The 15,022-nt window shown below is 47.6% G+C and overlaps 1 protein-coding gene across 2 annotated transcripts in view; it reads right to left on the reverse strand.

Annotated features, from left to right (window-relative positions):
- Positions 1–15,022, reverse strand: part of SLC41A3 (solute carrier family 41 member 3) — a 94,268-nt gene that overhangs the window by 16,359 nt on the left and 62,887 nt on the right. For both annotated transcript variants that reach the window (XM_021695072.2, XM_044916176.1), the window contains exons 4-7: positions 12,151–12,295; positions 9,115–9,261; positions 6,318–6,462; positions 5,088–5,167 (exon numbers count right to left, since the gene is read on the reverse strand). In XM_021695072.2, the coding sequence (XP_021550747.1) occupies positions 5,088–5,167; positions 6,318–6,462; positions 9,115–9,261; positions 12,151–12,295 (517 nt within the window). The remainder of the gene's footprint in view (positions 1–5,087; positions 5,168–6,317; positions 6,463–9,114; positions 9,262–12,150; positions 12,296–15,022) is intronic.

A 15,022-nucleotide genomic window follows, 5' to 3' on the forward strand; every position in this document is an offset into this window, starting at 1 on the left:
AATGAAAATGAAAACACAACTGTTCAAAATCTTTGGGATGCAGCAAAGGCGGTCCTAAGAGGAAAGTATATAGCAATACAAGCCTTTCTCAACAAACAAGAAAGGTCTCAAATACACAACCTAACCCTACACCTAAGGGAGCTGGAGAAAGAACAGCAAATAAAGCTTAAACCCAGCAGGAGAAGAGAAATAATAAAGATCAGAGCAGAAATCAATGAAATAGAAACCAAAAGAACAGTAGAAGAGATCAGCGAAACTAGGAGCTGGTTCTTTGAAAGAATTAAGAAGACTGATAAGCCCCTAGCCAGATGGCTTCCCAGGGGAATTATACCAAACTTTTAAAGAAGACTTAATACCTATTCTTCTGAAACTGTTCCAAAAATAGAAATGGAAGGAAAGCTTCCAAACTCATTTTATGAGGCCAGCATTACCTTGATCCCAAAACCAGACAAAGACCCCATGAAAAAGGAGAACTACAGACCAATATCCCTGATGAACATGGATGCAAAAATTCTCACCAAAATACTAGCCAATAGGATCCAACAGTACATTAAAAGGATTATTCACCACGACCAAGTGGGATTTATCCCTGCGCTGCAAGGTTGGTTCAACATCCGCAAATCAATCAATGAGATACAATACATTAATCAAAGAAAGAACAAGAACCATATGATCCTCTCAATAGATGCAGAAAAAGAATTTGACAAAAGTACAACATCCATTCTTGATCAAAACTCTTCAGAGTGTAGGGATAGAGGATACATACCTCAGTATCATAAAAGCCATCTATGAAAAACCCAGAGCGAATATCATTCTCAATGGAGAAAAACTGAGAGCTTTTCCCCTAAGGTCAGGAACACAGCAGGGATGTCCACTATCACCACTGCTATTCAACATAGTACTAGAAGTCCTGGCCTCAGCCATCAGACAACAAAAAGAAATAAAAGGCATCCGAATCAGCCACGAAGAAGTCAAACTCTCACTCTTTGCAGATGTTATGATACTTTATGTGGAAAACCCAAAAGACTCCACCCCAAAACTGCTAGAACTCATACAGGAATTCAGTAAAGTGGCAGGATATAAAATCAATGCACAGAAATCAGTGGCATTCCTATACACCAACAACAAGACAGAAGAAAGAGAAATTAAGAAGTCAATCCCATTTACAATTGCACCCAAAACCATAAGATACCTAGGAATAAATCTAACCAAAGTGGCAAAGAATCTGTACTCAGAAAACTATAGAATACTCATGAAGGAAATTGAGGAGGACACAAAGAAATGGAAAAACTTTCCATGTTCATGGATTGGAAGAACAAATATTGTGAAAATGTCTATATTACCTAGAGCAATCTACATATTTAAGGCAATCCCTATCAAAATACCATCAACTTTTTCCAAAGAAATGGAACAAATAATCCTAAAATTTGTATGGAACAGAAAAGACCCCGAATTGTTAGAGGAATGTTGAAAAAGAAAAGCAAAGCTGGCAGCATCACAATTCCGGACGTCAGGCTCTATTAGAAAGCTATAATCATCAAGGTAGTATGGTACTGGTACAAAAACAGACACATAGATCAATGGAACAGAAGAGAGAGCCCAGAAATGGACTCTCAACTCTATGGTCAACTAGTCTTCAACAAAGCAGGAAAGAATATCCAATGGAGAAAGACAGTCTCTTCAACAAATGGTGTTGGGAAAATTGGACAGCTACATGCAGATGAATGAAACCGGACCATTTCCTTACACCACACAGAAAAATAGACTCAAAATGCACGCGCAGCCCCACCGCTCTGGGTTTCAGTCCCGGGGACTGCCCTAAAGTCTTTCCCTGATGCTACAGATGTAGTGAAAAGAAGCATCCAATGTTCATAGCAGCAATGTCTGCAATAGCCAAACTGTGGAAAGAGCCAATATGCCCTTCAACAGACAAATGGATAAAGAAGATGTGGTCCATATATGCAATGGAATATTACTCAGCCATCAGAAAGGATGAACACCCAACTTCTGCATCAACATGGATGGGACTGGAGAAGATTATGCTAAATGAAATAAGTCAAGTAGAGAAAGTCAATTATCATATGGTTTCACTTATTTGTGGAACATAAGGAATAGCATGGAGGACATTAGGAGAAGGAAGGGAAAAATGAAGGGGATGAAATCGGAGGGGGCGGATGAACCATGAGAGTCTATGGACTCTGAGAAACAATCGGAGAATTTTAGATGGGATGGGGGTGGAGGAATGGGTTAGCCTGGTAATGGGTATTAAGATGGCCCATATTGCATGGAGCAAAACAATGGTGTTATACAAAAACAATGAATCATGGAACACTACGTCAAAAAGTAATGATGTACTGTATGGGGACTAACATAACATAATAAAATTAAATTAAACTTAAAAAAATAGTCTCAAAATGGGTGAAAGACCACAATGTGAGAGGAATCCATCAAAATCCTAAAGGAGAACACAGGCAGCAACCTCTTCAATCTTGGACACAGCAACTTCTTGCTAGACATGTCTCCAGAGGCAAGGGAAAGAAAAGCAAAAATGAACTATTGGGACTTCATCAAGATAAAAAGCTTTTGCACAGCAAAGGAAACAGTCAACAAAACCAAAAAACAACCGACAGAATGGGAGAAGATATTTGCAAATGACATATGATATAAAGGGCTAGTATCCAAAATCTATGAAGAACTTATCAAACTCAACACCCAAAGAACAAATAATCCAATCAAGAAATGGGGCAGAAGACATGAACACACATTTCTGCAAAGAAGACATCCAAATGGCCAACAGAGACACGAAGAAGTGCTCAGCATCACTCCGCATCAGGGAAATACAAATCAAAACACAATGAGATACCACCTCACACCAGTCAGAATGGCTAAAATTAACAAGTCAGGAAATGACAGATGTTGGTGAGGATGCGGAGAAAAGGGAACCCTCCTACACTGTTGATGGGAATGCAAGCTGGCGCAGCGTCTCTGGAAAACAGTATGGAATTTCCTCAAAAAGTTGAAAATAGAGCTACCATATGACCCAGCAATTCCACTACTGGGTATTTACCCCAAAGATACAAATGTAGTGATCCGAAGGGACACATAAATCCCAATGTTTATAGCAGCAATGTCCACAATAGCCAAACTATGGAAAGAGCCTGATGTCCATCGACAGATGAATGGATAAGGAAGATGTATATATATACAATTGAATATTATGCAGCCATCAAAAAAAATGAAATCTTGCCATTTGTCATGACATGTATGGAACTAGAGGGTAGCATGCTAAGTGAAATAAGTCAATCAGAGAAAGACAAGTATCATATGATCTCACTGATATGAAGAATTTGAGAAACAAGGCAAAGGATCATAGGGGAAGGGAAGGAAAAATGAAACAAGATGAAACCAGAGAGGAAGACAAACCATAAAAGACTCTTAATCTCAGGAAACAAACTGAAGGTTGCTGGAGTGGGGGGTAGGAGGGATGGGGTGGCTGGGTAATGGACATTGGGGAGGATATGTGCTATGGTGAGCACTGTGAATTGTGTAAGACTGATGAATCACAGACCTGTACCCCTAAAGAAATAATACATTATATGTTCATTAAAAAAAAAGATTTTATTTATTTATTTGACAGAGAGACAGTACAAGCAGGGGGAGCTGCAGGCAGAGGGAGAAGCAGGCTCCTTGCTGGGTGAGGAGCCCAATGTGGGGCTCAATCCCAGGACTGCGGGATCATGACCTGAGCCAAAGGCAGATGCTTAACCAACTGAGCCACCCAGGCATCCCTGAAGCATGTTTCTACAGACCCAGAACACCAGGGCCTGGGACCAAGCGAAGTGTGCAGTAAGTTATCATGTTTGGTTCCTCTCCTGACTGGCTGGTCCCATTTACAGATCCTTATCAGAAGCTGGGGATAAACCAAGCTTTGGTTAAAAGAGGGTCCTCACCATAAATGCCCACAGGGTCTAAGCCTAAAAGGTGAATCAGTGAAATGCTGGGTGAAAGACAACGGGGAATGGAGGGGATTTGGGCAAACGGAACAGCATAAGTCCTATTTCAGTGGCAGCTGATTCTCACCTCACCGAGAATGTAAATTCAGTACTATCACAGCCTTGCTTTTTTTTTGTACTTTATTTTTTTTAATTTATTTTTTATTTTTTTTATTCTTATGTTAATCCCCATACATTACATCATTAGTTTTAGATGAAGTGTTCCATGATTCATTGTTTGTGCATAACACCCAGTGCTCCATGCAGAATGTGCCCTCCTCAAAACCCACCACCAGGCTAACCCATCCTCCCACCCCCCTCCCCTCTAGAACCCTGTTTGTTTTTCAGAGTCCATCGTCTCTCATGGTTCGTCTACCCCTCCGATTTCCCCCGCTTCATTCTTCCCCTCCCGCTACCTTCTTCTTCTTCTTTTTTTTCTTAACATATATTGCATTATTTGTTTCAGAGGTACAGATCTGAGATTCAACAGTCTTGCACAATTCACAGCGCTTACCAGAGCACATACCCTCCCCAGTGTCTATCACCCAGTCAGCCCATCCCTCCCACCCCACCCCCCACTCCAGCAACCCTCAGTTTGTTTCCTACAATTAAGAATTCCTCACAGCCTTGCTTTTTAAGGAGAAAACAGAAATCCAGATTTTTATGTGCAAATGTCTGAGTTTTAAATGTCATCAGTGAATTTAAGTTTAAAAACAAAACAAAACCATGAGAAGCCAACACCCCAGTTCTGAAGGCCACATTCCGTCTGCAGGAGCCAGCAAATCCTGGCTTAGACATGGTGTGCCTTCAACAGGTGGGATTTAGCTCTGCGGGAAGGCTCAAGTCTCCGTGGTGACTAGGAGGAAAAGGGTGTGAGCTGGTGGAACAGTGGGCAGGGCTTTCTCTCCAAGGGTCTCCTTCCACCTGAGAAAAACCAGTCTAGCAGCTGCTGCCCAGCAGAAGCCTGGCCATGGCTCTGAGGGCCTGGGGCTGAATCTCTGAAGTCGCTGCTGTCAGATCGCACTGCCCTGGCCCTGGGGGCCAGCACAGCCCAGCACACTGAGGGCCCCAGGTGACAGTGCTGTCGATACCTACCACATATGATGGGAGTAAATATGGCCATGCCTTGGTACTGCTGTTTAGAAATAGTTTTGTTCAAGATGAGCCCTCCGAAACTGGGGAGAGAGTAGAGGGCAAATGGTTAGTTTACCCTTGTAGGTGACCTGGTACACCTCTATACAAAATGTTTTATCAGCCTGCCTTCTCAGCTTAGCAAACACTTTCCTGACCCCTACACAAAATATCTGTTGTAGCCAAGCTGGTCTCCCTAGTGTCCTCTGCACTATGCGCGCTCACTTCTCCACCTGTATTCTGAGACTCAGCTGTTCCAGAAGACCCATCAGATAATGTCAGCTCATTAAAAACAAATGACAAACTCCCCTCCAAGGCCACTTAGCTGGCTGGGCTCTGCCACGTGACCCATGCCCTGAAATGTAACTGAAATGCTAGTCCTGAGCAGAAAATGGAACCTGCATGAGTATCGTCCCATGCTGCTTGTTCTCAGAGATGCCACAACAAGACCTCACTCCCACCAGCCCCTGTAGTTTAGCAAAGGCTGCTCTGCTGCTACAGCCCTGAAAAAGTTAGACTGGTTTGTATAAGGAGCCCAGGAGCTTTCTGGAAGCAAAGACACCTAGTCCATAACCGCTTCTCCCTGAGATTCAAAGTTAGGAAAGCACCTCAGAAAAGACTGGGGTGGCCGCTGTCCAGGTCTACTAACAGAAAGGGCTCTGGAGGATCAGGTTTCAAGGGTAGAAGACCTGAGATGAGCTGAAGGGCCCAGGGCCAATAATCCCTCAGCCTCCCAGGTCCCACCGGCAGCCATGCTGTAGAATGGTGTTCAGAGAGGCAGGTAAGGGGCTCCCTACAGCCTAAGCAGGGGTCCAGGCCAGTGAGAGCTCTGGCAGCACAGGAGTGGGAGACCCAGTGTCCTGCAGCGCCACGAGGGGGCAGGGAGCGGAGGCACTAGCGCACTCATCTGATGTTCCCAGGTTGGCTCTGCTTGGCTCTCTGGTGCTCCTGCAATTGTAAATAGGGCTGCTCTCAGAATAAGTAAGGCCTAAGGTTCCTGGTGAGAGGGAAACAGATGAAGAATAAAGAGGTATGACTCAACCAGCACCAGGACTTAGTGGAGGAGCCCACAGCAACCATGAGTGCCGCCCTCACTCCAGAGGTTCTGCGGCTCTCAGGCCACTCTCTCTGTCCACAGAAGCCAGGGGTGGTATGTGAAGGGAGAAGTTGGCGGCAGCCCTCACTCATGCTCACCTGCTGATGACCATCGCTAGGATGATTGGGAACCACCCAAATTTCAGGATCTTCATGATGGGTGGGTTCTGCTTGGCAATGAGGACCCACACGGGGATCAGGGCCATGAAGCCAATACACACCAGCGACGTCAGATATCGATTGTCTGTGGAGAGAGGGAGGGGATGTGTGCCAGGGCACATGAGCATGGCCTGGTGGGCCATGGCCTGGGTTGCAAAGATGAGGGGTGGGCTGAGAGCTAAAAGCGCTAGAGGTCTGAGGAGACACTTCTGTCCCCAGCAGCTTAGAGTGGACCAACCTAACATACCTCTCAAAGAATCTACCATCTCATGAAGCAACTGGAAAAGCTCCTCTTTGTCCTCAATTCCTGTCACAGTCCCCTTCACCTCTTTTTGCTATTTTCCTACATAAGTACTCTCTTCCATCTCCTTCCATCCCAACCTAATTATTATTATTAATGGTGGCATTTATAGGATTGTGACCATGGGCCAGCACCGTGCTCAGCACTTCCCAAGCACAAACTCATTTCATGTTCTCAACTACCCCTCAGATAGGCATATGAGAGACTACAGTGTGAAGAGGTGGCCCACGAGGACTCGAGCCAGCATGCAGAAATCAGGGCTAATGCCAGAGTTAACTAATGATGCCAATCCTGCTCCTGGCTGAGGCCAGCCCAAGGTGAACTCCTTGGCATCCATGGGTCTCAGGGCCCAGAACATGGCCAGCTTTGCAGCTACTCATGCCCGTGTCATTTTCTTGCACTGGTGTGAGCCATGAAAACACACCTGGATCTGGGACACCTGACTGTACCTGGGGTCTGGCCAGGGCCCAACACACACCAGCACCATTCCCACTCACACTCTTCCTGCTTATTCTCTATGTGTCACCATCCGAATGCACACAGAACAAGACACCAGATTTCTCTAGAACTGTCCTCTCACCCCCTAGCCCCACCTCCAAAGGGCAGGCTCAGGCTCAGGGTGGTGCATGCCCTTCTGCAGAGTGGGCCTCAGCACTCAGAGGCATGCAGGTGGGTCTGTGCCCCACACCCCCTTTCTCTGAGTAGCATCATTAGGAGAATCTCCCACTTGTCTTTCTCTGCACTAGGCAATTACAGTCCATTCCTTTCCTTGAGCAACTACAAGGAAGGGCGGGCCACAGGTGCCCATGGTGGGCTCCGGACAAAGTGCTCCATGGCAGAAGTGGCCAGCCTCTTCACCATCCCAGGAGATGAGGGACAAGCCCAGCAAGCTCTAAGCAAATCTCAAAGGCTCTGGAAGGCAGCAGCCTATAGGGGCACTACTTTTGGGACAGTTTTGCAGTCCAGTTGTTCTAGAATGACTTGGAAGCCCTGGCAGAGGTTCCACCTCATATTTTCCCACCACCATGATGAGCACATCCCCCCGCATATACTTGCCTTCCCAACTGCACTGACAGGTGACACAGTTGTCAGTGAAGATTTATCCGGTACACGCCAGGCCCAGTGAACCCCCCAAGCACACCCAAGGTGTAGTCACAGTCTAATTCAAGAGATGGAGAGCCCAACACTACTCAACGGCTAGTAAGTCATGTGTTGAAATGTGCACTATTTCAGTAGGGGTACAGCAGGGTGGAGAAGAAGGGTCAAGGGACACCTATAAAACTCCATTAACCAACCCATACACAAATCTTATTTTAAATTCAGTTTGGTTTAAAAGGAAAATTAGGTCATCTTATTAGATCTTCACTGCCACTTACAGGAACTTTGAGAATCTCCCAACCATTAAACATTGGTGGCAAGCATATCCCAGGGTGGCAAGGAGCCAGGCCCAAGGCTGAGAGGGAAAGGTTTCCAGGGCCTGAACACTCTAAGTGGCAGGTACTCTGTCAGTATGCTTCAGATGCCAGCATGGAGATGCTGGGTGATCTCTCATGGTCCTGGGTCCATGTTCCCATGGGGCAATGCTAAGCCAGAGCTTCGATGCAGCTGTGCCTTTGTCCAGGCATTTCCTCCAATGCTCCCCACTGTCCTCTTCACCATCCGCACCACTCACTGATGCCACCTGCCCCCCCAGCACTCAGGGTTGTGACCATGCTCAGAATCCACACTTACTAGATCCAAACAACTGCGGGTGGCCAGCTTAGGTGGAAAGTAACAACTGTGACACTCAGAGGAGAGTGGTCAGCTGTTGAAACCCAGCAGGTGAGAACCATCTGGCAAGGGGGATGCTGCCTGGCCACACTGCCCAGGGCATGAGCAAACCTCGATACTCCCAGGACACACCTGGGGAGACCCCTGGTGGAGTCAGGGCCTCTAGCCGTGAGGGCCCGTCAAACAAGATGTGTGCCTGTCTCCCTCGGCTGCTGACTAGGGCACCAGGCCACCTTCTGAGGAGCCCTGGGCTCCTCACACCTGTGGAGGGACGATATGCTGCTGCTGCCCATGGCTGTGACACTCTCCTTGGGAGTCCCTTCCTGGGTGGTTTGTATGTGTCCAATGTGAAATGCCTTCCCATGGAGCTCTGTTAGCCTCCAGTCCTCCCTGGCCTCCTCGTGCACCCCTGTCCTAAGGGGAGACAGACAACGAATCTGTTGACCCGAGTGGTTGGGAAAGCTTCAGGTACCTGCTAGGGAACACCTCAAATCTGCTGAATGACCTCAGGCTTTGCCTTGGGAAAAGTAGGATTTCTGACCCCACGACAGACCCCATAAGTTCCTTTCTGTGTGAGCGGTGCCTGGTCTGAATGCTGTGGGCTGGGTGCGGATGTCAGACCCAGCCCTGCTCGTGGCCCCCCCCCCCTTCCTGGGGCACCCCTACCTTTGTATTTGTAGAAGAAGCTGCTGACAAAAGCCAAAAGGGACAATGTAGTGAGGTCTCCCAGGCTGGCAGCAATAGGTGTGGCAATATTGTCTGGGTTGAGCCCGAGCTTCCGAGCGCCAATCACTATACAAACCATCAGCATTCCTGCAGACAGGAGACAGAGGAGACTCAAAGCACAGGATGAGAAGGTGGCTGCGAGGCTGCTCAGTAATGCCTCGATCCACACAGACCAAGCCTGGAGCCAGGCTGCCCTGACACTCAGTTTCACTGCTACGCTGGAGCCTGAGAATCAGGCTGCGGCAGTGGGAGGTGGGGGGGGCAGGGTGGACCCCTGTGACAGGCTGCGAAGAGCAGCCTGAAAGCTTTGAGGATACACTCAAACCCATGGGGAGATAGCAGGGAGTAGACTCCCGGGCTCCCCACCACCTGGGACTACAGACATGAAGCTCACAGCCCCTCAATGCAGGCAAGAGGACTCCAAAACTGCTCCGAACGACAGAGCCCCAGGGGCAGGGCACGGCCTCTTGTGTCCACTGGAGTTCCCAGGGAAACAGGTACCTTGGTGGGATTAGCAACGTGAGAGGTTTGTTAGGGGCAAAGCCTATGAGGGGGGAGTTGCTGGGGGCAGGGGAACCAGGAGAGCCACAGGATGGTGCACAGGGCACCCAGGGTGGGAGAGGGGGAGGGAAGGAAGGGGAAGCAGGTGCAGACTGCATAAAGTACTGTCAGTGGGGCCGCATCTCTGGGGAACAGGCCCATCTTGGGAGCCCAGCAGGGCCACCACTGGGTGCAGGCAGCAGGTGGCCTCTGCCAGTGGGGCTGGGGGTGGAGTTTCAGGTGCTGCACTGGAGACCTCCCCGGGGCCTACTTTCCATCCTGACCCTGTGCTCTGAGGCGATAGTCGTATGTCGTCCTCTAGCCCTCGGCCACTGCCTAGGACTTAAACCAACAGTGTTGCATGTGGGTCTTTAAGAAGACACTTTGTATCTTGGCTATTGATGTTTTAACATTTTACCCAGGATTCATAACTCTAAACAAAATTATTATTCTCACCTCAATGCCATACTAACTGGCCACAGTTTGTGCCGTTTCATGACCAGGTCATAGCTGCTTTCTCTCTTTTGAAATGTCACTTCTAAGTGAAGTTGAGTCTGCACAGCTGGCAGTCTGGTAACAATCCCACAGGGACTACACAGACACCACCAGTTTGAGAGCACCTACTAAAATCCACCAGCACCACCACCACCACCACCTGGCTTTACAGCAGAGTCACGTCGAGGTCACACGAGGAGCCACCAGCAATGTTTCTGAACTCCTACACATCTCTGGACAACCCAGCTATGTCCATGCTGGTGAGCTCTGCCCCCCCTTGGGGCCTTAGTTTCCTCATCTGTAAAATGGAGAGCTAGGAATGGCATTCTCTACAGGGCCCCACAGGAACAGGACTGGCCTCCTGAATCATCTGATGGTGCTGTTTTCAGAAGAGACTTCATGTCAAGCATCTCCTGGGCTCTAATTCTCCAGAAGGTGTGGCGTACTGCCCTGCTCTTCCCTTGGCCAGACTGGCACAGGTACCCGGCCAGGAGCACACTCCTACCCAGGGAAGCGCAGCTTGTGATCTGCTCCTGGTTTTCTACACTTTTACCCTCCCTCCTGATTATATACACTAGCACAGGAAGGAACAGAATCCACCAAATAGCCCGCCACATCATCTTACAGAACACTGAGCTCAAAGGGCTTTTATGAGCAGTCAGATGGAGGACAGAAGTGTAAATGCAAATCCAATTTATAGTGTTCACTTATTCCTTCTTGTACTTGCACATGGTTTGCAAGAGACACTCAGACACGCAGTCCAGAAGAGAACCAGAATAAACCCCATTCGTTTAGCAAACATTTAGGAGCTGAAATATGCCTATTTTAGGTAATGAAAATAACCATCAGGCTCTGTACTCACACAATAAATGCTTGTCGGGCAGAGGAACGGACGGCGCACAAATAAGTGAACAAGAATTTGAAGTGAACAAACAGGACATGAAAAGAAAGCATGACTGTGAACGGGGGGCTACCCTAGACACTTGGCCCTTTGTGCTCGTGTACGGATGTCTCACTCTGTACCAGAATATCAACATCACAGAACGGTGCAGTCACTCCCCAGAGCATCCCCAGCACCGCAACAGCGCCTGGCATGCGGCAGACACTCAGTAAGTACTGAGGAATGAGCGAATGGGTGACATTCTACAGTAACTGCCCGACCACTGTCGTTGCCACTGTCATGCGTGAGCTCATGTCTGTCAATGCTTGTGTCTTCCCGCCTTCTGCAGACACATAGGAAGCATCTGATGTGTGGCAGGCAGTGTGACAGGAACAGAACTGGAGAAGCAGGGCCCCTCTCTGAGGTGCTGACATTTTAGCGAGGAGGTGAGACAGAAGATGAATGAAGAAAGTGGATGATTACAGATTTTCACAAGTGCTCTATAGGGAAAACAGGTGCACGGTGCAGAAGAGCGTGGTGGCAGCTGGGGAGAAGGGCGGAGGGTGGAACGTGTGCAAGGGCTGCCTGCAGAGATGAAATTGAAGTTAAAACCTGAGCCCTGCTCCCCACCATGACTGCAGACTCCAGATCCCACCACAAGCCCATATGCAAGCCATGCTTGAGAAATGTTTAAAGACTGACTGAATGAGTAAGTGAATGAATGAATGGATGGATGGATGAAGAAATGAATGTGTCTACTGAGCAAAGGCCAGTTCTTTAAACAAGCAGAAGGAAGAGATGTGGAGTCAGCAGCTCGCTCTGGCACACACACCCTGCCTAAGAGTGGACTCATCATCCGCCCTGCCAACCTTTAAGATGCGTCTTGGTAACCCAACAGGCTCTCCCCCAGCCCCTGGCAGGATATATGAGGCTCCACCATTAGTGCTCCCATCTTTCACATCTCAAGGAATTGCAACACAAAGAGCTGAGAGCAGAGCACCGAGGAAGGGGGGCGGAGAGAGCCAGGAGGGGGGGGTTACTGGGGTGGGGGCACAGCTCACCGAGGGCAAAGGCGGCGAGGAAGGCGGTGATGACGCTGCTGGCACACAGCAACTCCACCTTTGCCACATCTAACTCCTCCCTAGACACAGCGCCCAGCAGCAGGGCGGCCACGGCAGCCAGGAGCCCCACGACGGTGGCCTGCACCTGTCAGGGCAGAAATCAGAAACGTGAGGAAAGGTGCCACTGACCACCATCACTCCTCCCTGCCTTTCACTCTGCCTCCTCTCTGACCTTGAGAGGTCAGTATGTCACTCACCACTACCTCTCGTCCCTTACCCTAAAGTCTGCCAAGGGCCCCTCCAACCTGGGAAAAACAAAGACTAACACCTTGCTTCAATCCAACTCCCTTGAAAACTGTTGTTTTCCTGTTCTGCAACTAGCTCAATGCCATCTTGCTTCAGGAAATCTTCATCTTCTACTCGGCCCTTAGCCAAGGGCCACCAGTCTCTTGCTTGTGGCTCCTCCCACGGCTCTAGGCAAAAGTGCTATCTAGCTATACAGACAACCAATGTCCCCTGCAATGTGGAAACACTCCATGATCCACAGCTACACCTTGGAAGCCTCTGTGTACACTTTCCATCTCTCTCTCTGCCTTCCTTCCTTGGCACTTGCTCTGCATGCTGGTGCCCCCTTTATCTACATTCTCCCCCATCCCAGCTGCAGTTCCCATTTCATCTTGGTGGGGACACATCTCTGCTGCTCACTCAGGCCAGTACCATGATGTGTCCAGGTCTGAGTATCAATACTGGCACCTGTTATCAGTACAGTTGACCCTTCAACAACACAGGCATTGGGGCGCCGATGCAGGTGAAAACCTGTGTATAATTTGCGACTACCCCAGAACTTAACTACTAATAGCCTACTGTTGACCGGAAGCCTTACCCATAACATAAAGTCGATTAACACGATATTTTGTATATTATGTGTATTATATACTGTATCCTTACAGTTCAGTAAGCTAGAGAAGAGAAAATTAAGAAAATCATAAGGAATCATACGTTGACAGTACTGTACTGAATCAACTCTGCATAGGGGCAGGCCTGCCCAGTTCAAACCTGTCTTGTCCAAGGGTCAACTGCAATTCAAATGTCTTTTATTTATTTATTTATTTTTATTCTTATGTTAATCCCCATACATTACATCATTAGTTTTAGATGTAGTGTTCCATGATTCATTGTTTGTGCATAACACCCAGTGCTCCATGCAGAATGTGCCCTCCTCAAAACCCACCACCAGGCTAACCCATCCTCCCAACCCCTCCCCTCTAGAACCCTCACTTTGTTTTTCAGAGTCCATCATCTCTCATGGTTCGTCTACCCCTCCGATTTCCCCCGCGTCATTCTTCCCCTTCTGCTACCTTCTTCTTTTTTTTTCTTAACATATATTGCATTATTTGTTTCAGAGATACAGATCTGAGATTCAACAGTCTTGCACAATTCACAGCGCTTACCAGAGCACATACCCTCCCCAGTGTCTATCACCCAGTCAGCCCATCTCTCCCACCCCACCCCCCCGACTCCAGCAACCCTCAGTTTGTTTCCTGCGATTAAGAATTCCTCATATCAGTGAGATCATATGATACATGTCTTTCTCTGTTTGACTTATTTCGCTCAACATAATACCCTCCAGTTCCATCCACGTCATTGCAAATGGCAAGATCTCATTCCTTTTTATGGCTGCATACTATTCCATTGTGTACCACACAATGTGTACCACATCTTCTTTATCCATTCATCTGTCGATGGACATCTTGGCTCTTTCCACAGTTTGGCTATTGTGGACATTGCTGCTATAAACATCGGGGTGCACGTACCCTTTCGGATCCCTACTTTTGTATCTTTGGGGTAAATACCCAGTAGTGCAATTGCTGAGTCATAGGGTAGCTCTATTTTCAACTTTTTGAGGAACCTCCATACTGTTTTCCAGAGTGGCTGCACCAGCTTGCATTCCCACCAACAGTGTAGGAGGGTTCCCCTTTCTCCGCATCCCCGCCTACATCTGTCGTTTCCTGACTTGTTAATTTTAGCCATTCTGACTGGTGTGAGGTGGTACCTCATTGAGGTTTTGATTTGGATTTCCCTGAGGACGAGTGATATTGAGCACTTTTTCATGTGTCTGTTGGCAATTTGGATGTCTTCTTTGGAAAAATGTCTGTTCCTGTCTTCTGCCCATTTCTTGATTGGATTCTTTGTTCTTTGGGTGTTGAGTTTGATGAGTTCTTTATAGATTTTGGATACTAGCCCTTTATCTGATATGTCATTTGCAAATATCTTCTCCCATTCTGTCGGTTGTTTTTTGGTTTTGTTGACTGCTTTGCAAAAGCTTTTTATCTTGATGAAGTCCCAATAGTTCATTTTTGCCCTTGCTTCCCTTACCTTTGGTGATGTTTCTAGGAAGAAGTTGCTTCGGCTGAGGTCAAAGAGGTTGCTGCCTGTGTTCTCCTTTAGGATTTTGATGGACTCCTGTCTCACATTGAGGTCTTTCAACCATTTGGAGTCTATTTTTGTGTGTGGTGTAAGGAAATGGTCCAGTTTCATTCTTCTGCATATGGCTATCCAATTTTCCCAACACCATTTGTTGAAGAGACTGTCTTTTTTCCATTGGACATTCATTCCTGCTTTGTCAAAGATGAGTTGACCACAGAGTTGAGGGTCCATTTCTGGGCTCTCTATTCTGTTCCATTGATCTATGTGTCTGTTTTTGTGCCAGTACCATGCTGTCTTGATGATGACAGCTTTGTAATAGAGCTGGAAGTCTGGAATTGTGATGCCGCCAACTTTGCTTTTCTTTTTCAACATTCCTCTGGCTATGCGGGGTCTTTTCTGGTTCCATACAAATTTTAGGATTATTTGTTCCATTTCTTTGAAAAAA

This window comes from Neomonachus schauinslandi, chromosome 1 (assembly GCF_002201575.2).
Source record: "Neomonachus schauinslandi chromosome 1, ASM220157v2, whole genome shotgun sequence".
Lineage (NCBI taxonomy): Eukaryota > Metazoa > Chordata > Mammalia > Carnivora > Phocidae > Neomonachus > Neomonachus schauinslandi.